Source organism: Mesocricetus auratus, unplaced genomic scaffold (assembly GCF_017639785.1).
Source record: "Mesocricetus auratus isolate SY011 unplaced genomic scaffold, BCM_Maur_2.0 Super-Scaffold_100024, whole genome shotgun sequence".
Taxonomy (NCBI): domain Eukaryota; kingdom Metazoa; phylum Chordata; class Mammalia; order Rodentia; family Cricetidae; genus Mesocricetus; species Mesocricetus auratus.
Window position 1 is genome coordinate 1,868,035 of NW_024429205.1, and position 26,558 is coordinate 1,894,592.

The window sequence follows — 26,558 nt, forward strand, 5'->3', positions numbered from 1 at the left end:
GTGGCAGTTTGTCACTGCAACAACATCAGAGACAGACCTAGGTGGCTTTGCTTGCTATATGTCAAGGCTCTACAGCATATGCATGGTCTAGCTTCCAGTTCCAGTGTTGTAAGACTATGGCACATTATTGCACTGAGTGTAGTAACACCATGTTCTAAATATGCCCAAAGCATACAGTATGATAAAAATATACCCAAGCTCCATGGTAGTCCTGTGGACCACCATCATGTACAATGTCTATCACTGACCCAGCCAGAGCTAAGCCGTGCACGACTAAGTGTCCTAGCCAGAACATATAAAACATTCTGTAAAGCACATTTGGATCCCAGGCTTATGGTACAACTCATTGGGAACAGGGAATTCTTGAAGTCAGTCTAACGCTAAGAGATTATAAGCTTGTTATTAGCATGGGGCTAACCTCTGACATGCACTGAGTTAATCCAACCTTCAGCCATGGACTCAACTCTGTTGGTCCCACAGTGCCCCTGGTGTTATGGCTAGGGGACCCATTTCAGACTTGGCCAGCAGCCTGGCCATGTCTGATTCATTTCTGTGGGCCACTGGAGCTCAGGCTTGGCCCAAGGGCGGCACCCAGGCTGTGTGGCAGCTGGGCTGGCATGCTGCATGCAGCTCTGTTCCTGTATACCCACATGCAGCTACAAGTCTTAACTGGAAGGTCATCTGTGTGGATCATGCTGCCCCTGGAATCTATGGAAGACACTTAACTTGGACCCCTGAGTGCCAACACTGTAACCTACTGCACGGCTGGAGGATGTCCCAGGAACATCGGCAGTGGGCTCCTGTCAGGGCGGCAGAACGTACCTAGCACATCCTGACGTCCCATTCACTTAACGGGATGTGTCCATGGGAAACTGCTGCCAGAGCACATGCACGTCCAGCAGCAGGGGACCAGCTAAACAAGAGGCGGGGCAGCCGCAGTCAGAACCCATGCAAAAAAAAAAAAAATACAAAAGGTGACTAGTGCAACGGGCTCGAGGCAACAGAAACCACCATCCCTAACCTCTCACCCTCTAAGGTGAGCAGAGAGCATACCCCACAGCTTAGCTTCTGGTGGGGGCTGGGGCTCCACATCTGACATGCAAGGGAATTTCATTCAGTGCTGGAAGGTGGCGCTGGGCTGGGAGATACTCACCTTCTGTGGATTACACTGACTCCTCAGTCAGTGACACAGTTACAGTTTTATGAAGGCTTTGGTAGGGGACTCTCTGGCCCCAGCTGCAAGGTGGAAGTATGCAAACATAGCCACACCTACTCTACTCCACTCCACCCATAACTGCATGGTCCAACAGCATTCTCGCGGAATAAGCAGGCACTAGTGACCACATCCAGCTATCTTTAAGCAGAGTTGTCAAATGGCCACAATATCTTTCAGTTGAGGTGCATCAGGAATGGACAGGGAGGAAGGGGTGGAGGTCCGTGGCTAGAGTTTCATATGACAAGCCTCAAATTCTCAACGATGGAGAGCTGGACCCCATTGCAGACATATCAACGGATGGTCTAACTCATCCACAGTGTTCTCCACCTCAACCACCACGAGCAGCTGGCATTCGTTCACACATCAAATTCAAGGTGGAGAACATATTAGACAAGTTTCCCAAGGACGCTAAGGCTCAGAGTATAGGAGAGACCTATCTAATTGGCTCCCATCGATTCTGGGAAGGATGAATGCGGGAATACTGCATGGCGGCCTACGGCTCAAGCCATCAGACCACATGGAGGCACTGGAAATTAGCTCCACTTCTCTGGCCACAGATGGCTTACTGCCCCTTTCAGCTACAGGCAGAGAGAGTGTGGGTCATTCAGAATCAGGGAAGTTTCTGAAGGCTTCTGACACCAGTCTTTGGAAGACAGGAAGGCTTTCTGGAATAGCGGAGGTATGATGGAACCACCGTTAGGTGTCATACTTGGTTTTCCTTTGGAACTAAATTGTCACTTCTAATATTTAATCTTACTTTTATTTGTTATATTTTCCATGTTTGTGGGTCATTTATTTATTTACTTGGGATTTTTACACAGGGTCTTGCTATATTGCTGGGACTAGCCTCAGACTCCAGATCCTCCATGTTCAGTCTCTGAGTGCTGGGATAGCTATGCATCACCAAATCCAACCAGGGTCCTTAATTTTCTTAAGTCACTTTTTGGCCTCACATGAAAGCCCAGGGAGGTAACCATTTCCTATTGTCCTCAACTCTGGGCCAATTGTTATCTTCTGCCTAGATCCTGCCTCTCTGCTTCTTCCTTTCTGTCTTCATTTACATCTTGTTTTTCAGTTTAGTTTCCACCTTTTAGTACCTTAGCATGAAACAAATGTCCATTCTTCTATCAAAAAACCTACCTTTCGCCCTGGTCTTGAGACATTTTGGTTGCTCAAATCAATAAGTGTTTCCACAGACTTGTTCTTATAAGACATTTTAGAAATAAGTCAAACTCCTTATTTTACAGGGAATGAAACAGATCCAAATGTGAGGGTTCCACAGCAGTGAGGCAGGTTTTATAGAAATCTCTCTTCTACCCTCTCCTTTTCTGGTGTTTTTTTTTTTTTTGATTAGAATCTTTTTTGTTGTTTCTTTTAGTTTTTCTTTTTGAAACAAGGTTTTGCATCCTAGACTGGCCTTGAACTCGTGATCTTTCTGCTTCAGCTTCCATGTTCTGGGATTACAGCTATGTTCCCCTTGCTAGGTCATGAACATATTTTCCAAATGTCTGCATCCGTTACTACTTCATGTGCCCAGTCCTTATTGCAGGTGCTCATGCATTACCATACTTGTACTTTCATGCTCTGATTCCCACAGACATCTCAGGGTTTACGGAATGGGCAGAGTGAGAGAGATTGTGGTAACATAAAATGAGTTCCTATGGACAAGTGATCAAGTGCCATCAGTGATGTCTAACAGCCAAGATCTACCCAATTCCCACACCTTTCCTTTGAGTTCTAGGAGGGTTGGCCAGAGAGCTTGAGTCAAGGGTCAGTGCAACTGCTGTGGAGCCCATACCCTAGACCTGAGGTGAGGTGTGTTCCACTGATGGATGTATGATTGTGGGAGAATGTCAACAACAAGGTGCAATGAGTACAGGAGGAGGAGAAGAGGAAGAGGAGACGGGAGCTGTTGAGTGCTAAGAACACACAGGGCTGAATGCTACTGCATGGCTTCCCCTGTGGTTGGGAGCTTTCCCAAGCATGTCCAGAGAGCAGAGGCCCATTATGACTCTGCTCACCCTAAGACTCAGTCCCTTTTCCCAGAGGGAAGAACAAGGGACCTTCTCTAATCTTCTAACTTCTGGAGGGGCCTTGACCAAACACAGCTAACTTAGGGGACCTGGACATGGAAGAACAGCTATTCTCTTCCAAGGGACACTCAAGAAAGTGCTGTCCACTGTGGGACCTGCCAGAGAATGAGGAGCTTCTCTCATCCAGGATTTGCTTGAAGAGAAGACTGAGAAAAGAGAGAAGATGAAGAATAGATGAGTTTACACCGACATCAAGGAAAGCAAGCCATGGCAGATGGAGTGGGAAGGAGGACTTGCTGAGACTCAGGACCCCAAGATCACGTCTGTGCCTGACGCCTTCTATGACTAGGCTGTAAAAGACTGCTGGAGTGACAGCAGCTTGGGCTTCATGGCCCTTTCATACCTCGCTAGGGAGAGCAACAAGTGGGACCACACTCTAAAATCCCAGGAGGGTATAAGGACTACCTTCGTGGTATGCTGCTTGAACTGAAAGTACTGGAGTTCATTCAGTTCAGAGGAAAAGGTATCAGGGGTAACAAAGGTACTGTCACAAATATGTCTGAAAAGTAAGAATCAAAAGGAGAAGGCAGACTTCCCGCTACTTGCTTATAGGAGCTAGGCCTTTCAGAAAAGAATTCTGACCTTGGCTGACTAACACAGCTTCTCTCCCAGCGGCATAAGAGCACACACACACTGGTGATTTCAAGGAAGCATGATAACCCTACTGAGTGGTTTGAAGTGACTCCTGCTGGTGACCTCAAAGGCCTGGGCTGAGACTCTAAGTGTGTTATCCGTCTTGGACAGATGACCACAGCAAATGCTAATATCTATCTATAGCCTGCTTTAGGAAAGCCAGAGGGTTCTGATGTCTAATTGTAGATGTGTATGGGACCCTTTTACAGACATCTGAAATAACAGTCACTATGAGGGGAGAGTCCCTAGAGTTGGCAACTCTGCTCCATTGGTTTTCTCCTCCAGTAAGTGATCTTCAGTGGCCCCTAGGATAAAGACTCTCCCCCTGGTATTTCTCTCTGTCTTCCAGATTCCCATGTGTGAAGATGTATCCATCTGCCCTCTACTTTCTATGATGTAACTCCTGAGGACAGGGCTGAGTGGTGACACCTCCCACCTGGTTCCAGTCATTCCTCCTGACACACTGGCAAGCAAAGGAAGGTAGGAAATGCATTGTGCCCTTCGTCACCAAGACTTACCAATTCCAGGGAAGCCACTGGGCTCTTGTTTTCTGACTGATCTAACCTAAGTGCAGGCAGTCTGAGTCCTTAGGATATAACCTGTCCAGTGTCCTTCCTGTTCTCTATCAGACTGTCGGGAATTCAGGTCATGGCACAGCTGTCCCCTCCATAACTGAGCCACATACTGCTTCATCTTTGGCTTTCTTCCCTGAAAGAGCCTTCTCTGTGTATCTGCTAGAGATCCTTGCTCTGTGAGCCCAGTGTGCTGTTCCCCAAGCTACATTTGCAGGAGGAGGTGAACTGAAGGCCATTTCTCCATGGAGCCAGCTCACTAAGCAGTGAGGATATTTCACTGAGTCCTGGGATGGCTCCTGGTGTCTAGGTCAGGGCTGGCTGGGCTAGGCTGGAGGCCTCAGCTTCTGCTTTGAGGGAAGTCCAGGAAAGCATAATCTACTCACAACTTGCCATGTAGGTGGTAGGTCCTGTCCAGTCTAGGTAGAAACCCTGTCTAGCCTTTTAGGTCTATTGATCTTGGGAAGTTTACAGTGCCATGGAAACACAGGCACATCCACATAGGTGTACTTAGTGTTTAAGCTCCACATTCTCACTGTGGGTTTTTTTTTGTTTTGTTTTGTTTGTTTGCTTTTTTTTGCTTTACATTCATCTTTACATGAATACCAGCATACAGGATTAACGTAAAGCTAAAACAAACAAACAAACAAACAAACCAACCCTCCACAGTGAGAATGGGGAGCTTTTCAGTATACTGCAGGGTCTATGTGCAATAAAAGTTTAGTGATTGAATATAGATATCCTCACTAATGCAAACATGTAGGCTCAGGAATTTGCTGTGCACAGCCTTCACTGAATTCACTGTATCCCATTAACATGAGAACCTCAACGCTTTCAAATAAAAGAAAAATGTGGGTTGGCTGACAAGGAAGCATGGATATTAACCATATCTTTATTCACTGACCCTTTAATGCCTGTGGATTCTACTCTAAAACACAAAAATTCAAGATGTGATCGTCCCAATATGCATATTAACAGAAATGTCCCCTGCCTAACACTGAAATTATGTCCCTTGGGAAGAGAATCACATTTCTATGATTTGTCTTTGTGTAGGCTATAAAGGAAGAATAGGTATGACAAGGTAGGGGGAGGAAGGGAGGGAGGGCAGGGGGAGGAGGGAAGGAGGGATGGAGGGAGAGAGGAAGGGGGTGAGAGAGGCAGGGAAAGAGGAGAGGCAGGAAATGAGGCTGTAGTGACATGGTCAGTGCCTGTGTGGAGCAGGCTTCAGGGCCTCCTTTGGAGGCTGGCACGTGTGGCAGGCCCGAGAGAAGGCTCTGAAACCTCCTGCTGCGGGGACATTTCTACATCCTGACTGCTCTGTGCACACTGTGTGCTAGGCTAGGCCTGCCCTGAGGCTGCAGGGAAGGGAGAGAGAGAGAGAGAGAGAGAGAGAGAGAGAGAGAGAGAGAGAGAGAGAGAGAGAGAGAGAGAGAGAGAGAGAGAGAGAGAGAGTTGCTATGGCAACCTGGTTGCCAGGCTCCCAGTTTCCTCAGTCATCCCTGTGGTGCAGGCTGATTCTACAATGTGCAAGGTTTTTGTGTTTTCTTTTAAAGGCTAGATCAGGTGCTGAGCAGTCAGCATTGAAGGGATGGGGAGGTACTCTGAGGGAAGGAGGCCTCATGCTCCAAGGAGGGCGGGGGCATTCCAATGAAGTGGTCTTATCTCACTGCGTATTATAAGGAGAGTGTATTAACAGAGTCCTGGGCTCTGGGCCCTCTAGACAGCAAGGCTGACTTGCAAGCAGGGCAATCCCTACCACAAGGCTAGACTTGGATCCATCTAAGTTCAAGTTTGAACCCCAGCCCTCTTCCTTACAGACTTCCACAGAACCTTGGACTCTGGGGCCCCTGGACAGAGAGGCTGCCCTGCAGACAGGACAGACTGTGGCACAGGCCACCAGGGGCGTGTCCCAGTCCCATGATTCAGAGATCAGGTAGCATTCTTTTGTCAACTGCAGGTTAAAACCATCTGCTGTACTTCTCTTTGCAAGAGTCATTATGCCTTCTTTAAGGCACAATGTGCTCTATGAATTCATATGAGTTCTATGCATTTGGTAGCTCAAGACTGACCTGTGCTCATTTAAAAAATGGTCCAGGGAGAATAAACCTACCACAAGACCCAGCAACTCCACTCTTAGGCACATATCCAAAAGATGCACATTCATACAACAAGGACATCTGTTCCACTATGTTCAGAGCAGCATTATTTGTAATAGCCAGAACTTGGAAGCAACCTAGATGCCCCTGAACTGAAGAGTGGCTAGAGAAAATGTGGTACATTTACACAATGGAGTACTATTCAGCAGAAAAAAAACAATGGAATCCTGAGATTTGCAGGCAAATGGATGACACTAGAAGAAACCATCCTGAGTGAGGCAACCTAGTCACAAAAAGAGAAACATGGCATGTACTCTCTCAAATATGGATTTTAGACATAGATCTGGGGAGTGCCAGCCTACAATCCCATGGCCAGAGAGTCTGGGAAACAGAAACTTCATTTAGTGGCTGATGGAAGCAGAGGCAGACTCCCATGGCTAAGCACTGAACTGAACTCAAGAAAGCCAGTGACAGAGAGGGAGGACTGAAGACCAAAGGGATTAAGACTGGGCTGGTTTAACCCCCAGAAACAGCTGACCTGACAAGGTTAGCTCTTGAATCCCAGGCATCAGCTTGGGAATCCAGCATGGGACTGATCAAGACCCCCTGAACCTGGGTGTCAGTGAGGAGGCCTAGATAATCTATTGAGCCTTGGGCAGCAGATCAGCATTCATCCAGAGTATACACATGGACTTTGGACTCCCATCCAACAATGTGAGATGCACTCTCACCCTGAACTCTTGGGAGAGGGTCTAGGCCCTGCCCTGGATGAAATGACAGACTATGGACACCCCCATGGAAGAACTCACCCTCCCTGGGGAAATGAGGGGGTATTGGGGGGCATGGGAGGAGGCGAGGGAAACGGAGAGGGACCTGGAACTGACTTGTGATGCAACCTTGTTTCTAATTTAAATTTAAATTAAAAATAAATAATAAAAAAATGGTCCAGGGAGCCAGTAGCATCATTTTGGAGAGTGCACTGGGAGGTGGGTCTCCTGGGGCCCCAACAGCCTCCCATCAACCTGGTGAATCACTCTAGGTTTACCCTTCTGTACTGTCTCAGCATGTGTGTGTGTGTGTGTACATGCAAGCATGAGTATGTATGTATCCATACATGTCATGTACTCATGCTGTGTAGGCACATGTGTCTATGCCCTGAGGGTAAGACCATGCTGGGCTAGGCCCACTGCAGAATCTGAACTGAACCACTGAAAATCGACTGTGTCACCTGGTATCATAGAAGACAAGATGAGCATCTGAAAGACCCACATGAGCCACCTGGCATCAGGGATTTGTCTAACCACCAAAAAGACACAGCTTTCTTGCTTCTGAGTCTTGTAACATGTTTCTCATGCATATAACAAAATTCTAAGAATTGTATGAATAGAAAACCAGGTGATTTAAATGTTCAAACTAAAACTGCCACTTTGTACAGTAAACATCTTCAATACCAAAGTGATACTCAAGAGCCAGAAGAAACGGGAGCAACAGAGCATTTCTGGACTGGCCACCAGTACAGTTACTCTAGGCTGGCCTGAACCATGTTCTCTGGGGCTCCAAGGTCACACCTCTCCCATCGATGATCATGACACAACCTCTAACCTCTGCAGAAAGAGACAGACACATGCACATCTGTTGGGCCCCACAAGAGCCTTGTAAAGCTGGGAATACATCTTATTATTACTTTTCCTAGATAAGAAAACTGAAACTTAGAACGCTTTAGTAACTTGCTGAAGTCCGTGTAGCCAGAGAAGATAAGAGTCTGAGTCCAGGATCTCTGAGTTCTTGGTTCTTTATTATAAAACGAGTCCCTGGGCCAGCTGAGCTGCTGGGCTATCATGTCCAGAAGTCCACTCTCTCAGTCACCTCTTTCCTCATGAGGCTCAGCACAAAGCAGACATGTATGTGACTATGGGGTGCACTAGGTATGTGGGTGAAGTGCAAAGAACACTCCAGGGAAAGAAGCATTAACAAGTCTAAGATGCCTAGGCCATCTCCACAGAGAGTCCAGCACCCTGCAGTGACAGCACAGCTGAGACACATAGAAAGAGTTAAAGTGGGCTTTGCATGAGGAATGCCACAATACCCTGTGCTATGTGTTAGTTACTAACAACAAACCAAGGTTGTAATGGGTTAGGCTCTGGAGGTGCCAAAGGCAGGCTGAGAAACAAGTTAATCCATTGTCTAATGGACTAACCTTAAAGCCAGGCTGACCTCCTTTGGAATCTACACAGGAGGAAGCCAGATACAGGTTTTCTCAATGACTCTAATACTGGGAGAAGGGGCTCTGATCCACCCTAACCCACAGGGGAACAAAAAGTGCCTCAGTTTCTATTATGTCCTCATCTTAAAACACATACTATCCAAAAAAGGAAGAGAAATGAAGCAAGAATTCAAAGTAGTTTAAGAAATAAAGATATGACAGAGAATAAAGATGATCAAAATATGCCAGCTGAGAAATGTTTCTGAATTTGGGGTGGGGTGGTGGTAAATGAGGATTAGATCTGAAGTGAATTTGACGGGCTGATGGGCATTTTTATTTGATGATTTTAAGCCTGATTTGCAAGTCTGATATAAGAGTCTTAAAATTGTACCATATTAGACGAGAGTGAGAAAAAGACATATTAGGAAATGGAATTCTTTTATCTTTGAAATATTTTGATCTTGGTTGTTGAAGTTTCAACTGTAAAAAGTTTTATTTCAGTCCTTGTTGGAATTGGGTTAAATTTTAGAGTGTTAATCATCTTGGTCATTTTGCCCTGGTACCGCCTGTCCCCTCCCTCCAAATGATCTCAAGGCTTCTTCAGCTTGGCTCTTCTGTTATTCTGGGCTGGTTCTGGTCTCTCTGGGTAGCAACCTGAATTCATTGAGTTAATATACACAGTTCTTCTGGGCATCAAGTGCCATCCCAAGTATTCATTTGATCTTTGACGGACCATCTGCTGGCACTGCAGTCGCTTTGCAGATGGAAACAAGAAAGGGGCCATTCACTAGGCCTACACGCATGAGAGAGCCGAACCACGGTCTGACCTTGGAAGTCTGCATTTTGTTCTGTGCTGACCTTGGCTCTGCTTCCTGCCCCACTGCGGCCTTCAGCAGAGGGACTCAGGCTACACATGCTCTGGTCATGGTGAGGAGGGGATGTGCCATTTCCCACACCTCTAGGCCTTTGAGGAGACCTTAATAATGCAATTCAAACAACTGGACTAAAATTTTAAAGGAAATATCCAGAGGTAAAAAACAGTAAAGGAAACTATCTCTACTTGGTCTCAGCAGCTGCTCTTTTTGATGCCTATGTGGCGCTGCAGTGGTTTCTGTAGCCACAGCTGTAGTCATGGATAGAAGGAAGAAAAAGAAACATTTCTCCAGGGAGATGTCATAGACCCCAAGGCCACCCAAAGACAGGCATTGTAGCATCATCCTGGTAGTGTGATTTAGCAGAACTACAACTCACCCATGAACCTGGTACCATCATTTGTGTAGAGTTCCCTTGAGGAAAGCCAGAGTTAATCAACCAACTAGAAGTGACAGTTTGCCAAACATTAAAGTCCATGCTGTATTCTGTGTGGTTAAGCACCGTGTAAGTTCTGGGTGTAGAGCACTGAACAATATGGTCAAGTCCCTGAATCAGGAGTCCTACCTGAGTTATCAGAACCTTGTCCCATACAGGTGAACCTAAACTACAAAAAAGCATGTTTGATCTAAAACAAGCAAACATAACCAGAATACCAATGTATACATGTTTTAGTGTTGGGTGGCAGGCTCTGGGATGTAGTGTACACCCAGAGCTATTTGGTCTGATGACTTTTAAGCATAAAATCTCTGACCTGCTTGCTATTTTAAGCCTAGTAAATATGTGAATGATGGTGGAGGGTAGAGATCTACTGGATGAACCTGCAGGAAGATAAGTGTCCAGAACTCTCAACCAGGATGCAGGGCCTTGGGGACAGAGGACAGAGGGAGAGCCAAGAGGTTATTCAACTCACCTCAGGGTAGAGGGAATGCTCAGAATACATGGATTTCCATCACAAGGCTCCCACAAATAACCCCGTTCTTGAGACTTGGTAAGCACACATGAGTTTCAATGCGAAGGTGCCAGTGGATGATCCAGGAGTCTCAGCTTCCTGCTCTACAGAGCAGTTCAGGCCAGCTCCTCACAGGGAAAGAGGAGTCATGCAGCATGGCTTCTTCACATTTTAAAGATTGCTTCCGTTTTGGTAAGGATGTCACTCTGCTGACTTCAGTTGACACTGGCTATCTTGTCTGTGCAGTGACACACTGTACGTGAAGACCTGGACATAATGCTGAAGGGCAAGTAGGTTTTCTTGTGGACAAAGACATAACTTTCATTTCAGTGTTTGCTTTAGTAGTCAACAATGTCTGTGTATCCTCCACTCTTTTACTCAGTAGCTGTTGGTCCTGATTCAGGGCTGAGATGTTTATGTGGCAGCAGAATGTGATGTAGCATCATTCTGTATGTGCAACCATTTTGTCACCTTCTTGTGTCGCTGTGCCTCAGTTCCACTCACATGCCACTATGACCAGTGGTCTATCCTGTGCCAAAGGCAATGTCATCCTGATGACCATAATCTTGAGTCTATTTCCACTCAGGCAACAAGATCTTGGTGAACCACCTGGATAACCTTTCCAGGTTTTGTCATTTAAAAGTGGTTAGAATTCTCAAGACTGGCTAGTCTGTGCATTGACTGATCCATTGCTTTCAACAGTTTTTCAAAAGTTCTCTGGAGTCTCACAAAATTGAGTTGTATGGTAAGAATACTTTCATTTTGCTCATTAATGACTTATTAGTCCTTGGATTTATAACAATGGGCTGAACATAGGGAAGAATGATGGCCACATGTGTATATCATAGGCCACAGATTGCTACAGAACAAGAGGGCAAATGTTGTCTACTGGAAGAAGTCAGAACTCATAGACTATAAGTAGTCTATGAGTGCAAAATGATGAGGGATGAAGCTGATGGTATAAATCATGCTTTTGTGCTTTTGTTGACAGCTTACATGATGATAAAAAAAAGCTGTGAAAATCATTTCAAGGATATATGCCTTCATGGCAAGGGGACAGTGTGCATCATACCATTTTTCAAGGATGTATACAATTTAAATGGTTACTTGAAGAAATGAGGGGTACCTGGAGTTACTTAACATCCTTCAAGACTCAAGGTGAAATATCCTGAGAATAAGCACCTGCCTTTTGCTTTTGGGGAATCACCATTACTTTCCCTTGTTCATGTACCCTACATGTATCAGTTAGTAACAGGCTTAACTCTGGATAGACATTAGTCGCCACAAAAGCTGAGGCTGCCAACGTTTTATCTGTTGTTCCAGGAATTAAATATCCATGAAGACATCCCTTTTCACTCTTCCTTTCCTATGGTTTGATAGTAAAGTTTCAGTCTGAGAGAGAATCCATGCGGTAGTCTGATAAGAGGACTGCTGGTTACACTTTCTTACCCTGTCTCATCCTTGCTCTTCTCTTGTGAATTAAAGAAAACATAGGGTTCAACAACACCTACTCAATTCCCAATAGTTTGGGGGCCTCAGAGAGTCAGAGGTCCGATTTTGATTTTTGGAACTTAGTTCTATCTGTATCTGTGTTGAGGGGAAGCTGGTACTCCATCAATACCCAGTGTCTCCTGGGCCCTTATTTCTGGGGCACCCCTCCACATTTGTAGTCCTCTGGTCCACTGCCTACTCTCTACCTCCATGGGGATCCTCTTCTTTTCTGTCACCAGAGGGGTTTGGGAAGTCACATCAGGCAATGTTACCTTTTTCCTGAAAGCTCTTCAATGAAGATTGACCATCATTTTTTTTTTTTTGGTTTTTCAAGACAGGGCTTCTCTGTCTAACTTTGGAGCCTATCCTGGCACTTGCTTTGTAGACCAGGCTGGCCTTATACTCACAGAGATCTGCCTGCCTCTGCCTCCAGAGTGCTGGGATTAAAGGTGTGTGCCACCAATGCCTGGCAAAGATTGACAATCTTTTAGTAGATCCGAGTGCTGTATGTTTTGGGATCTTCTCCTTTTCCCCTTCACTGACCTTGTTGGTATGCTCTAAGTATGCAGGGAGTGTCCACTTGCCAGCATCCAGATGTCAGAAGTGAGAGGTGGGTGAGTGGGGGGCTTGGCTTATGCACTGTGACAGGGAGTCTCCTAAAACCAGGTATGACACATAAATGACTACCTGTGGTACATGTCATAGTTTTTGTCAACTTGACTCAAACCTAGATACCTGGGAAGAGGCAATCTCAACTGTTTCCATCATGTTGGCCAATGGGCATGTCGGTAGGGTCATTTTCTTAATTGATAATTAGTGTGGGAGTGTTCAGCTCACTGTGTTTGATATCATTTCCAAAGAGAAGGGCTTGAGCTATATAAAAATGATAGTTGAGAAAGCCAGGGGAAAGCAAGTCAGTAATAAGCATTCCTCTGTGTTCTCTGTTCCTGTCTCTGTTCCTGTCTCCGGGAGCCTGTTCCAACTCCTGAATTCCTTCAAAGATAGACCATAACTTGTAAGTTTGAAATAATCCCTTTCGTCCCCAAGTTGCTGTTGGTCAGTTTTATTGCTTCAGTGGAAAAGCTGACTAGGACATATGGCTTGCCCACAGCAAACTTGTGGTAAGGACATACCTGAAGGAGAAGACCACCACATTCCAGACAGGCAAATGAGGCAGGAGCCCTCACCAGCGACACTTGCAAAAGCAACATTGGGTACCAGTGTCTAGGTTTCTCACACTGCTTCCTGAGGATGTAAGCTTTGGAAATGTGCCCCTAACATTTTACAACTCCCAGTGTAAGAGCAGGGAATCTCTGCTAAGCAGAAAAGCACACTATAGGACTATGACTAATAAAAACACTAACATTTGATTATCAACACTTTTTCTTGTCCTTGCTTTATCACTTTTTGAATTTATATTAGTTTTATACTCAAAGAGTCATTTAAGATTTCCTCACTTAGCAAATAGTGCATTTTCTCTCTCATCTGTGACATACATGCCAGTAGTTGGTAGTTTTATACACTGTCTTAGTTAATTCTCGATTGCTCTGGCAAAACACCATGGCTAAAGAAACTTATAAAAGAAAGTGTCTAATTTGGGGTTTACAGTTCCAGAGGGCTAGAGTTCATGGCTATCATGTTGGGAGCGTAGCAGCAGGCAGGCAGGCATTGTGCTGGAGCAGTAGCTTAGAGCTTACATCTAGATCCACAAACATGAGGCAGAGAGAGAGAGAGAGAGAGAGAGAGAGAGAGAGAGAGAGAGAGAGAGAGAGAGAGAGAGAGAGAGAGAGACTGCGAATGGTATAAGCTTTTGAAACCTCAAAGTCTGCCCTCAGTGACACACTCCCTCCAACAAGGTCACACCTCCTAACCCTTACCAAATAGTTCTACTAACTGGGGGTCATGTGTTTAAATATATGAGTCTGTGCTTGGTATTTTCATTCAAACCACCACATTCAACTCCTTGGCCCCCATGGGCTCATGGCTGTATCATACTGCAAAATGCATTTAGTCCAACTTCAAAAGTCCCCATAGTCTTTTACCTACACTACATATTTTTAAATCTTAAGTTAATAGTTAAGCATTATCCATACTTGGTCACAGGAAGACAACATGAAGGATGGAGATGAAATGAGAAGCAGCCATTCATCCTGTGATGGTGCTAGGGCGGGGGTAGAGTGGGATGGGTCCACATGAACATGCCTACCCAAGTGTCTGCACAGGCCAGTCACCTCTCATTCTCCTTACTGCCCATGACACTGATAGCTAGTTTACGACCAAGGAAATGCAGGGAGTAATATGCTTGCTATTTGATCCCTGGAACTCACAGTGGAAGGAGAGAACTGACTCCTCCTTCTGATCTCCACACATAATCACTGATCTCCACTCCCCCACACACCCCCACCCACCCCTCACCCCCCACAGTACACATACACACATGCACATATACATATACACAGGTACACACACACACATAAAATAGAATAAGAAAGAGAAAGCTAGATTAAACAGGCCATGTGTATTTGTAGTCTAAACTCTATAGATGCATCATAACTGAAACATGAGTGAAAACTGGGCCGTGAGCAGCACTGCCTTTTTCATGCAGAGCTGTTCTTAAAGGAAGACTTATTTTATTACTGGCCAAAGCAAGCTCCGAAAGGGGATAGCCAAGATCTGAGTGGAATGGTGAGAAGATGCCTGATACAAGCAGCAGATGCACTGCAATCATCTCACTAGAAAGGTGCCCAAATCCTTCTACCACAACTGGTTAGCTTGAAGCAGACTTTTGTAACATGCCTGAACACAATAAAGTGGGATAACAAAGCCAAAACTAAAAGAACTGAGCCTTCACCCAGTTATGAATTACTCTCTTACAGGTCCTAAGCAGCGAGGTTTCTATTTGTTTTCCTATGAAGCGTGCAAAGATTCCTCTAAAAGAAGTAATACCATGAAACTTAAGTCATCAGCCTGGAAGAGCACACAAATAAACATCAATCTATTGCCATTCACTGATAGTGTAACAAAAATATGGAAGACTAAGATGTTGAGCAATGTATTAGTTAGTAAGCTGCAGAAATGAAATACTCCCACATAGTAATTAGAATGTAAACTGAATAAGGACAACCTAAAAGAAGCAGAGTTGACATGAATCTCACTTGCTTTATGTAGGTATTTAAATAAATAAAGTCATACTATGTAGCTGAGGATGACCTTGAACTCCTGACCCTTCTGATTCTATCTATTGAATGCTGGGATTACAGGCATGGGCTATCACCATCCTTTATTTATGCAGTGGTGAGGAATGAACCCAGGGTTTCATATATGCTAGACAAGCGCTCTACAAATGGAGCAAAATCCTCAGCCCCAGAGATTAATAAAAATTAAACACAACTAAGAACTCAGCCCTCAGGTACAGTAGCTTGCAGTAGCTAATTCAGGTGTCTTGTGTCTACTATGTGGGTCCAGTGTACAAGGAACCTTCTGTCATTCCAGAAAGTTCTGTTGGGAGAGTATATAATCACTCATTTCACAGTCAAATTATATTTTCACTTATCAGAAGGCATTGCACTGAATTCCCTGCCCCCACAAAGATCAAGTGGGAGTACCATATCAAATTGCTTTGTATGATTAGGATATTCTTCATTTCTTTTTACAGGGACTCAGGATTTTACACATCTTAATTGTAAACACAGGAAATTTATGAATTTGTTGTACTCAGATAATTTCAGATGGATTCAAATGAGATTCAGCAGTTAGAAGAACGATCTGCAAAAATGCATCAAAGGACCAGAACACATTATACGTGAGCATGGTCAGACTGTCACTCTGGGAGACCACAGGCCATGGTTAAGAATAAGTGGTTAAGCATATCAGAGATTCAGAAAAGTTGAATCCAGTGGCACCCCCACCCTTCTCATGCTTGCGAGCAGTCTCTGCCCTGGCTGTCAAAAATTTCCAATACAGAAAGAGCTGGAAGAGAATCACGGCTTTTCCTGAATGTGTTAGGAAAACAAGTCTCCAAAATTCTTGTTAATAAATTCCCAAAGGGAACATCTACTTTATTTACAATTTTGTTCATTTTTCTTTAGAAAACTATAAATTGAGTCTCTACAAGATTAAAATCTCAGATTTACAGTTAAAGCCCAGCATAACTGCCTATGACCAACGAGGTTCTCATTCTCAGGGGCTTACACCTCACTCTGCATGGGGCCTGGCATCTGGTAAGGGCCCAGAGTCCCCAGGATTCTAAAGACTCCTGCTTCTCAGAATCACCCAAGAGGATGCAACGATGAGAGAGAGGCAGGCTCATTCCTAGTAAGTAGGAGACGCCGGACTTGACAAGCAATGAAATATGAAGAACACTCAGACAACTGTGTTATGAAAGGAAAATGCCTAGCACAACAATCACGAAGTGTGTCTGTCTGTCTCTGTGTGTGTTAATTTATATAAGTAAATTTACACTTGTAATAATAAAATTCAAAGGTATTCAAAATACTTCTAAAAGTACATACTCAAAATTAAAAGGAATACAAAATTTTCATTTGGCTAGCACACATCAAATACACTATATAATTTCAACACACTCTTTTCAAATAAGAATCAAGGAGTGTCATTCAGTAGTTTTCGATATCTGAATTGAATACTTCATAATTTCTATGTGAGGCGTGAAGGGTGCTTTAAGATTTTACTCAGCATTTAAAGTATTCCCCATGTTTCTCATGATGAAAACCTAACAACAACCAAGTTAGCTCCCCCGTGGAGGAAGGACCCAAAGCTTCCCTCTCTGGGTCCAGGGTTAGCAGGTGAATTGCTGCAGTGGAAAGATATTCACAGTGGGTATTCAGGAAATGTAGCCAATTAAAGGTGAATAAGATGCCAGAGTCTGCTGGAGCCAGGCTCTCTCTCACAAACTTGCTGAAATTTCAAGTGAGTCCCTGGCCAGCCTGGGAAGGCAGGTCCCCACTGAGAACGCCAGGAATAGGCTTAATTTTGCTTGACTTCTTTCCATTGCTGTGTAGGACTTTGGGAGATTTTGTCTGTGTTTATTTGTTTATTTTCGTTTTGTTTTCAATAGATGATAATGGAGTTATAAAGACGGCTCAGCAGTTAAGAGCAGCAGTCATTCTTCCTTGTAACCCAGGTTCAATTCCCAGCATCCACATGGTGGCTCACAATGGCCTAAAACTCTAGTTTCAGGGGTTCGTATGCCCTCTCCTGGTTTCCTTGGCCACCAGGCACACACATGATTGCATAAGCTCAATAGGTGAAAAACACTCATACATATAAAATAAAAATTTTAAGAAGGATAAGAGCTTAGTGAATACTTTAAGGATTTTATTTTATGTGTAAGATGGAGCTTGAGAGTTTGAAGGTGGGCCTTCTCAGGCTGGCTAAACCTACTGCCCCTCCAAATGGTGCCAAGGCCTCTCCCACAAGCACAAGCACATGAACAGCTCAACTCCCATCCTGTCTTGAAGTGCACCTTCCTGCCAAGGATGTTGGCTGTTGGTTTCCTAGGAGCAATCATTGTTATAATACTGGCCCACCTCCTGATTCATGATGGCTACATATGTCCTAGCCATGTGGCTACACACACCCAGGTATGGTAGAAGGAAATGTTAGAAGGTGGGAGTTATCTTTGTAACACATGTTTCCTTTCCTTTCCGTGGGGGACCAGAAAGCAGAGAAGCTACTGGGTCTAAACTCGCAGGCTTTCCCAGGCCTAAGCCATCATTCTGCTCTCTCCAGAAGCCTCTTGTGGACACAGTCTCCTCCATCCTTCCCTCTAGTTCAGTCTCTGGGTGTTACAGTTCCAGGATACTGTTTATGGATCTGCCAGTCAGTCGCTGCTGAGTCTTAGAACTACATCTTTGCTGTCATCTCTAGTTACCATCTCTGGCTGCATCTTCTTCCCTAGGTTGATGGAGTTATTTCTAGTGGCAAAGAATTGTTGCCCATGACACACACAATTTTGATGTGAATGTGCCCCCACCATTCATTATTTTCTAGGTAGCCTTGACTGTCCCCACAAATGTAGCTCAAGTTCACCTGATTCTCTGGTACTTTTTTGGCAGGTCCCAATAATCTAGTACCCCTTCTCATGGGTAGCTTGTCATTGATCCCTGGATTAATGAGATCCCTGTGGTCTGCTGTGGGTATATGAACATGGCTTCCTCTTGTGTGTGTGTGTGTGTGTGTGTGTGTGTGTGTGTGTGTATGAGTTGGGTGTGGAAGTAGTATCTTATCTCTAGGTATGAACTGAATTATTTTGAAATGACTGAACAATTGCATGCATGAATGAATGAATTTTACTCATTTTGAGTAATCCCTGAAAATGCCTTTTCATTGTTGGTACTTCAGTATAGGAAGCCTGTGAGCTCAGGGGTTTCTAGGCTGTCTTTATTTCCAAAGGGACCCGGGATGTGAGGACATGGATGCCAGGGGGCCAAGGTGGCTGGGGGAGCTTTGGATATAAGGGTTAAATGAGGAACGCATGAGAACTGTGATGATTCACACTGCAAAGAGCAAGCAGACACAATAGAAACGCGTGATAAAACATGCTTATAGAGCACAGTGTATAGACATGTTAGATAGAGCACATGAGGTCATTCCATGCAGGCCTTCAGATTTCATACTTCTCCACACTCTCTAACTCTGTACCTGCACAGTGTCCTTTCTTTTCTATTCTCATCACCACCATCTTCCTCCCCCCTCTTCTTCCTAACAGGGTCTCACTGTGTAGCTCAAGCTAGCCTTGAATTTACCATCTTCCTGCTTCAGCAGACTGCTGAGATTATGGGCGTGTGCTACCACATGCCTTAAAGAACATGCTGTTAATTTTTTCCCCATAGATCTTTGAGTGAATGAAGTTCTTATTTCAGTGACTCTTCAAAGAGCAAGGGATGTTGCCATTTCAGAAACATCAATTACCTTGTTCATTTCCCCCTTTTTGAATCCCGGGTGGTGAATTTTTTCTTAAAAACCCAGAATTGATGGACCTTGGCACTGTTGGTTATCCTGATATCCACCAAATGCCTACTGAGCTATCCTAGTGCTAGACTAGGTTACAGATAAAGAAACTGAGGCACAGGAGAGATGGCTTTCTGATAGGTGCATTTCGTGTTACAGCGTGGTCTTCATGAAAAGAGTAGTGGTGACAATGATGTCTACTTTCCTTGTATTCCCTGAACCTGATTTTTACTCTGAACTTTACTATAATCTGCACTGAAGGGAGTGAGACACAGGCACACAACAGAGCTAGGCTATGTCTGGAGAACTCTGAGGTCTGTACAACACAGATCTCCGTTCACTGTTTGTGTGGGCTGGCATGTGTTGTTACAGGAGATTAAGATGTATCTCCTCACTTACTCATCCCATCCACCCACACTCCTGCAGAAGAGGAAATGGAAAGAAGAGTCAGGGCAGGGAACTCCCAAGGACACTCGCCATGGTCCAGCATCCAGGCTATGTATGAACTTTCCTGTGGCCCTATGCTGCATCCTAGGACTTTATATTGGGGAGGGTTTCCCACAGGGCATGAACATCAGAGGGGCAGAGAGGAGAATGGCCTTTTTGCTTTACTTCTTTGACAGGGACTCACACTTCAGTTTATTAGTTAACAGTTTGTATATTCATTTGTGAGTGCATGGTTAAAGCCAATTACAAACACTCTAATTTTACAATTCCACTATATCTGGCTGAAGTGTAAATGGAAGCCTTTTCAGTTGGGGTCACTGTAAGCAAGTCCATGGCCCCTGTCTGAAGCTGGTTTTCTCAGCTTAGACTGGTAACTGACATGGCTAAAACCCCACAAAGGCCAGCATCTGCCTGTGTCTGACATTGAACATGACTCCCATTAGGAAAGGGTCCTTGGCTAGGAGGCTGAGGCTCTTCAAAGAGGCCACAATTCTGTGGCTGCCTTTCATGTGTCACCCTTTGGAGAATTTTAGGAAATGGCATTTCAAACCAAGAAACGTAGCTTTAGGATCCGATTTTACATTAGGATAGCTTCTCTGCAAAAGTCACCTTACTTCTTACAGTTTGATTCTTTGCTCCGCAATCCCACAGCCGGGGTGCATCGGGAAGCACTCGGCTGAACAGTCTTCTCTTCCCTGGCTCTCAAGTCTCCCTCCCTCCAGGACATGTGACATGCATAACAGAGACACAAGGGGCCCGGGAGCCATTCCACAGTGTTGGTAAGATTCATGTAACATTTTAATGCATTTTTAGTTTACACATTGTACATAATTAAGCACAAAATCATTGATTTAGTCTTAAAACTACCCACAGCGTCTGTTCTAAATGAATGAGCAGTGTTGCCTATGAGGTCTAAGAGTTTTTGGTCAATGGGTTTTTAGACAACTTTCTTGTCCATGGCTAAAAATGTTCTTCTAAGGGTTACCTATAAAACTTAAGTGTTGGAAATGATGAAAGGAAAAATTTTTAACAATCCATGTGGTAGCTGAGGTTATTGGGACCCACTTCCTAATATTAGCATTGGTAAGTAGAGAGTGTTGTATGAATAATAACCCAGGGACTCAACTCAGTTTCTCATTGCCCAAGCCAGTTTGTACAGTAGCATCTCAGCATCTCAGGTGAGATGCTACTGTACAGACTGACCAAGGCTTTCAGGAATATCAATACACTGCAATAATCATGAATTACTCTGAACTGCTGTACAACTTAAAGAGGAAAACTCCCCAGCAAACCTGCCTGACTTCTACAAGGAAGCAATGGACTGAGAGTCTTCAATGAAAAGGCCGAGAGAAAAGGCTATCATGATGATCTATTTATTTATTTATTTATTTATTTTACGTGTAGAGGAGATTTAAAAAATGGCTGTTTAAATTGTAGTCCCTTTAAAGAAGACGCCAAATCTTTAGTGTTAACAAAAACAGATCATTTTAGGAAATTAGTTAAGTTTAGGTTTCTTAGCAGGGGTCAAGCAAATAAGAACTCATTTGCAAAGACAAACATAGAAAACAAGTATAACTTTTAGATGAACCCAAACCAGGCCCAAGCGTCTGTTCTCCGGATGGTACAGCTTCCTGGCAGGAAGGATAAAGGAGGGCGCTGACCAAGACTACGCTGTCTGGAGGACATGAGTTCCTTCCCTGAGGGTGCTGATGAGAGGACCAGCCATCTCCCAAGATGAAATAGAGCAAGGGGAACTGCGGACTGGAGAAACAGCAGGTCTGCCTGAAATGTCAGATGTGAAAACACCAAGCCCAACACTAACAGATGTGAACTACACTGTCAGGAGAGTGTTCTGGTCCCACGTCACAAAACACTAAAGCAGTCAGAATGCACCAGTAGAACAAAAGCTAGTTTCTTGTTTACAGGTGGCCTGTTGCAGCTGGAGATATACCAGGCGTCTGCAAAGAGTTCCTCATCAAGAGAGTCAAGAGAATGCTGCCATATCCTGATGAGCTGGCCAAGATCCAAGTGCAGCTGGTCACATTTTGACCATGAGGGAAATGTGGGTTGAAGCCATGACAAAAAGATGCCTGAACAAAGTGTGCCGGATTGTTGCTCCTAAGGGCTGTTGCTTTGAGGTGCTAAAGCTATTTGTCCATCAGGCACTGATTTAAACGCTGCTAGACTGTCAGACAAGAGGAAGCCCTCCAGCTGCTTACAGTTAGTTCAGGAAGACAGCGGCAAGGCAAGAGTCCTGCAATTGGCAGGAGGGCTAGTTCAGGAAGACAACCGCAAGAGTCCTGCGTGCGACAGGAGGGCTAGTTCAGGAAGTCACTGAACATGAGCAGGTGGTCTATGGCACTAGGGCCCTGGACAGGGAGCCTGAAAAAAATGACACGGGTGTCAAACAGAAGGCTGCACTCAGGTCACCCCTGGGCCGTGGAAATGGGGGTGAGGGATAGGATGGTCGGGAGGGGGCAGCATCTTCCCAGCCAAGCATAGGCCACAATGGTAGGAACTATCAGGTAAGCAAAGGCTATAATTGGAGGGGCAGTTGCTAACATCATGCTGTGCGTCAAGCTTGGCCTTTGATCTTTACAGACACCTCAAAGCTCACTCTGACTCGAGTGGGAAAGGCTTCCATGCTCGCATCGTACTTGCACTCGCTCCCTCTACAGTCCGCTTGGAACTGAGCTTGGCGCACTTGGCTACAAAGGAGAACAGCCCCAGTCTGCTGTGCCACATTTATGTTGAAAAGTTACAACACAGAGGAGAGGAGAGGAAAGGAGAGGAGTGGGAGCCACGACTACAGTGTGCGCATGTGTATGTGTCTGTGTGCGTGTGTGTATGTGTCTGTGTGCGTGTGTGTATGTGTCTGTGTGTGTGTGTGTGTATGTGTCTGTGTGCATGTGTGTCTGTGTGCACGTGTGTATGCGTCTGTGTGTGTGTATGTGTCTGTGTGCATGTGTGTGTGTATCTGTGTGTGCGTGTGTGTGTCTGTGCGCCCACACCACACAGATCCTGAGCTGCGCCGTCAGCGTGTGTGTGTGTGTGCGTGTGTGTGCGCATGTGTATGTGTCTGTGTGTCTGTGTGCATGTGTGTATGTGTCTGTGTGCACGTGTGTATGTGTCTGTGTGCGCATGTGTATGTGTCTGTGTGCGTGTGTGTATGTGTCTGTGTGCGCGTGTGTATGTGTCTGTGTGCGCGTGTGTATGTATCTGTGTGTGCGTGTGTATGTGTCTGTGTGCGTGTGTGTATGTGTCTGTGTAGCATGTGTATGTATCTGTGTGTGCGTGTGTATGTGTCTGTGTGCGTGTGTGTATGTGTCTGTGTGCGTGTGTGTATGTGTCTGTGTGCGCGTGTGTATGTATCTGTGTGTGCGTGTGTATGTGTCTGTGTGCGTGTGTGTATGTGTCTGTGTAGCATGTGTATGTATCTGTGTGTGCGTGTGTATGTATCTGTGTGCGTGTGTGTATGTGTCTGTGTGCGCGTGTGTATGTATCTGTGTGTGCGTGTGTGTATGTGTCTGTGTGCGTGTGTATGTGTCTGTGTGCGTGTGTGTATGTGTCTGTGTAGCATGTGTATGTATCTGTGTGTGCGTGTGTATGTGTCTGTGTGCGTGTGTGTATGTGTCTGTGTAGCATGTGTATGTGTCTGTGTGCCAACACCACACGGATCCTGAGCTGCACCGTCACTGGCTTGGGCAATGTTCATAATGAAGAACACAAGTTTACCGAGCTGGCTGTTACCAGGTAGATTTTTATCCCCAGCATCCATTTTATAAAAATGTTATACAGCAATTTTCTGAAAGTGTGAGTAACTCTGAAACATTTTCCCCTGGGAATGCTTGTGTATCTGAAGACAAGAAATTCCAGATACAAAGCCTGTGACACAAAAGAACTAAAGACTATCCAACTAAACCGGCCACAAAGGAGACTCCTTCACAGACAATCCACTTTCAAACAGCACACTACTTTCTGTGAACTAACAGCAAAGAGATTGCTAACAGAGAGTTAGTCTCATGAATGCTTACTTGAGCTCTTGCGAACTGGTGGCCAGCATACTTCGAATGCTTTTGTCCGCCAGGGGGCAGCCAGACAGACTGTAAGACAGGCCAGGAGACACAGTGAGTGAACCCCTGGGCGGCAGCACTCGAACAACACAACACAAAGTTGAAAATAAAAAAGTTCAGTGCCGAAGAGCAAAGGGCCAAGTGCTGTATACTGAATTTTTATATTATTAACTCTGGATATCACCAGGCATATGCTTAAGAACTTAAAAAAATCACAACAAAATACATGTTCTCTTTGGTTTAAATTTTTGGGAAGGATTTTGCAAATTTAGTCTAACAGTCGTCGTGTAACATGTAAATTAGCATGATTTTGAAGGGCAGCATACAGCACTCAGAGGGTTGACACAAAATTCAACATTTGTACTTTGACAGCATTGTTGAGGTAAGCTGAAAACAATAAATTGAAGAGACAGAATCCACCATGAGAAAAATGAAGTCACACCTTCTGTGTGAGGCGTAATTACCAGTCACATGACCACTCCCATCACACCCTGGAGTTGGACATCTGCCACCAAACAAAAACAAAGACAGCCAGAATAGTAAGTATGTTTTTTTTTTTTAAAAAAAAAACTTAAGAAAAATTTCATTGTTTCCAGTTTAGCTGCAATGTCTGCAAGGGGAGTTAAGCACCCTGGAGAAAGCTGTAAAATGCACAGGGTTAAATGAAATGACGCCTCTGCACGGTATAGCGCCACTGAGAACAAGCAGGTGCAAGGCAGCCTCTGGCTCTGCTCAACCGGCATCTGGAGAGTCCTGAGCCGCCAATGCACATGCTCAAATGGCAAGGCATATATATGTATGTATACATGTTTTCGCTTTGAAAGGAAGCCAGGGAAGGGAGGGTTAAGAGCCAGCGTGTCACCTTGCGGTGTGCTTACGTTATTAAGTCCTTTTTGCTCTCCTTGCACTGCGGGTACTTGGGTTTGGGGCTTGGAATGGTCACCTCCCCGGGATACCTTCTTTCTTCCAGGGCCTCCTGGAATGGGTCCAAGTCTTCTGGCTGTAGGCAGAACACAGCTTCAGAACCACACACAGCAACAAAACTCACCAGCCCAAGGTTCACTGGCTGCAGGGTTTCCTTGCCTGTTCTTCTGCCTCTCTTATACTTGAAACCCAAATGTATCTTGGTTGTGAAACACAAGATGAACTGCCCACGGGCTGCTAAAACTTTACAGAGCTCCTTCTTGGGACGAGTGGGTGTTCTAGATGCCAGAGAAAATACATTACCTGGTCTTTGTTTGAATCTAGTGTCCAGGGAAGAACTGTGTGTGCATGGCTGCTATAGGGGACACCTGCTATCAGCAGGGACCTGTAAATCTTATATTCTTCCTGAAAACATTTTGAAGTGGACTTTTTACCAGTCACTGGTTAGTGTTTCACCTATACATGCTTTTCTATGCCAAGGCAATGGAAGACCAACTATGTTAATGTTGTAATTTAAATTATTATTATTATTTTAAATAAAGCACCTACTTTTGATGGGTCTACACACAGTAACCTAGATTTTTCTAGAGAGGACAAAGTTCAGCATACATGTTTCCCAAGTCCATGCTACAAGCTAAAAGGCAAGTTTACTTCTGACACAGTCTATGATGAAGAGGTTTTTGTCATTGGAAGAAGGCTTAGCTTTAATTAAAAACATTCAGGGATTCAACTACCATTTCTTTCTTGATAGTCATAGTTTAACTGTGGAGAAAAATGCTTAAATGTAGCTTTCCACTCAAATTTGATCCCACTTTTACAATGCCTACATGCTTAGCTCAGTTTGAAGACAGATGTCAGGGGCCTGAAGTGGTTTAAATGTGAATGGCCCCACAGGACTTGTCACCAGTTGATGGAACTGTTTGGAAGGATTCATGTGGCCTTGTTGGAGGACATGTGCTAGTAGGAATGGACTCTGAGGCTGGAAAAGGATCCTGTCATCCTCAGTATCCTCTCTGACAACTACTTGGGGTTTCAGATGTGAGCTCTTAGCTGTTCCTGATGCCACACTTTCTCTCTGCCATCATGGACTCTAACTCTCTGAAACTGTGAGCCCAATTAAACACTTTCAATTATAGGCTGCCTTGGTTATAGTGTTTTTTCACAGTAATAGAAAAGGAACTAAGACAGAGCCTCAGCTGAGTGAAATAGTGCACACCTCTATATCTAGCATTCAGTAGGAGAAGGCAGAGAGATCACCATGACTTTGAGGTCAGTCAGGACTGCACAGCACAAAAAAACCAAATAGGCTCAAAGGCAGGCCTCTGCACCTGTTCCTCTTTTGCTGTAAGGCAGTATTGGTTTGATAAGTGGGATCCTTATTCTACTTGTATTTTTATTCTTTTTCCAAAGTATACAGATATGAGGGCTTTCACACTTGAGCATTAAAACAGTCTACAGTAAAGAAAGATGTGTAAGAGTGGCTTGCTTTGGAAGCACAAAGGATCCAAATCTGGATCCCAGGCACCCTTGTAAAGTCAGGTATGGCTTTGGGTACCTGGAGAAAGGAGAGAGAATCCCCAGGGTTTACTGGCAAGCTAGTCTAGTTAAAAGCTGAGTTCCTATTCTAAAGGCAGGAGGCAGAGATTCATGACACAGGAAGACATCTGACTTCCTGCTCTGAGCTCTGCATGTGTGTGTACCTATACCTATAAGCACACAAAAAAGAAAATAGTCTATCTTTTGTCCAAGTGGTATTATACTACAGTAGCAAACTAATTTGATAAAGCCCAAAGTACTTGAAAACTATGTTGTAGCATAGGCATTTTAGAAATACTACCATAAACAGGGAGTCAGATGACTGTACTAAGATACATTATGCAAGATATATAGCCTGAATGCTTGAGCTTATTTGTAGCACACAGTTAATAAGTTGTTATATTGTTTCATTTTTAATTAAATTGGGTTTTATTATATAGCTCAAGTTGTCCTAGAACTCCTGATCCTCCTGCCTATACTGCC

The 26,558-nt window shown here is 44.5% G+C and overlaps 1 protein-coding gene across 26 annotated transcripts in view; it reads right to left on the reverse strand.

Annotated features, from left to right (window-relative positions):
- The window catches only part of Myt1l (myelin transcription factor 1 like), a 380,106-nt gene that overhangs the window by 44,156 nt on the left and 309,392 nt on the right, over window positions 1-26,558 (reverse strand). For 24 of the 26 annotated variants that reach the window (XM_040730678.1, XM_040730677.1, XM_040730680.1 and 21 more), the window contains 2 exons: window positions 24,494-24,615; window positions 23,577-23,645 (listed from right to left, as the gene is read on the reverse strand). In XM_040730678.1, the coding sequence (XP_040586612.1) occupies window positions 23,577-23,645; window positions 24,494-24,615 (191 nt within the window). Of the gene's footprint in view, window positions 1-822; window positions 914-20,322; window positions 21,925-23,576; window positions 23,646-24,493; window positions 24,616-26,558 lie in introns of those variants that run through there. The other 2 variants (XR_005870745.1, XM_040730699.1) reach the window with 2 other exon arrangements.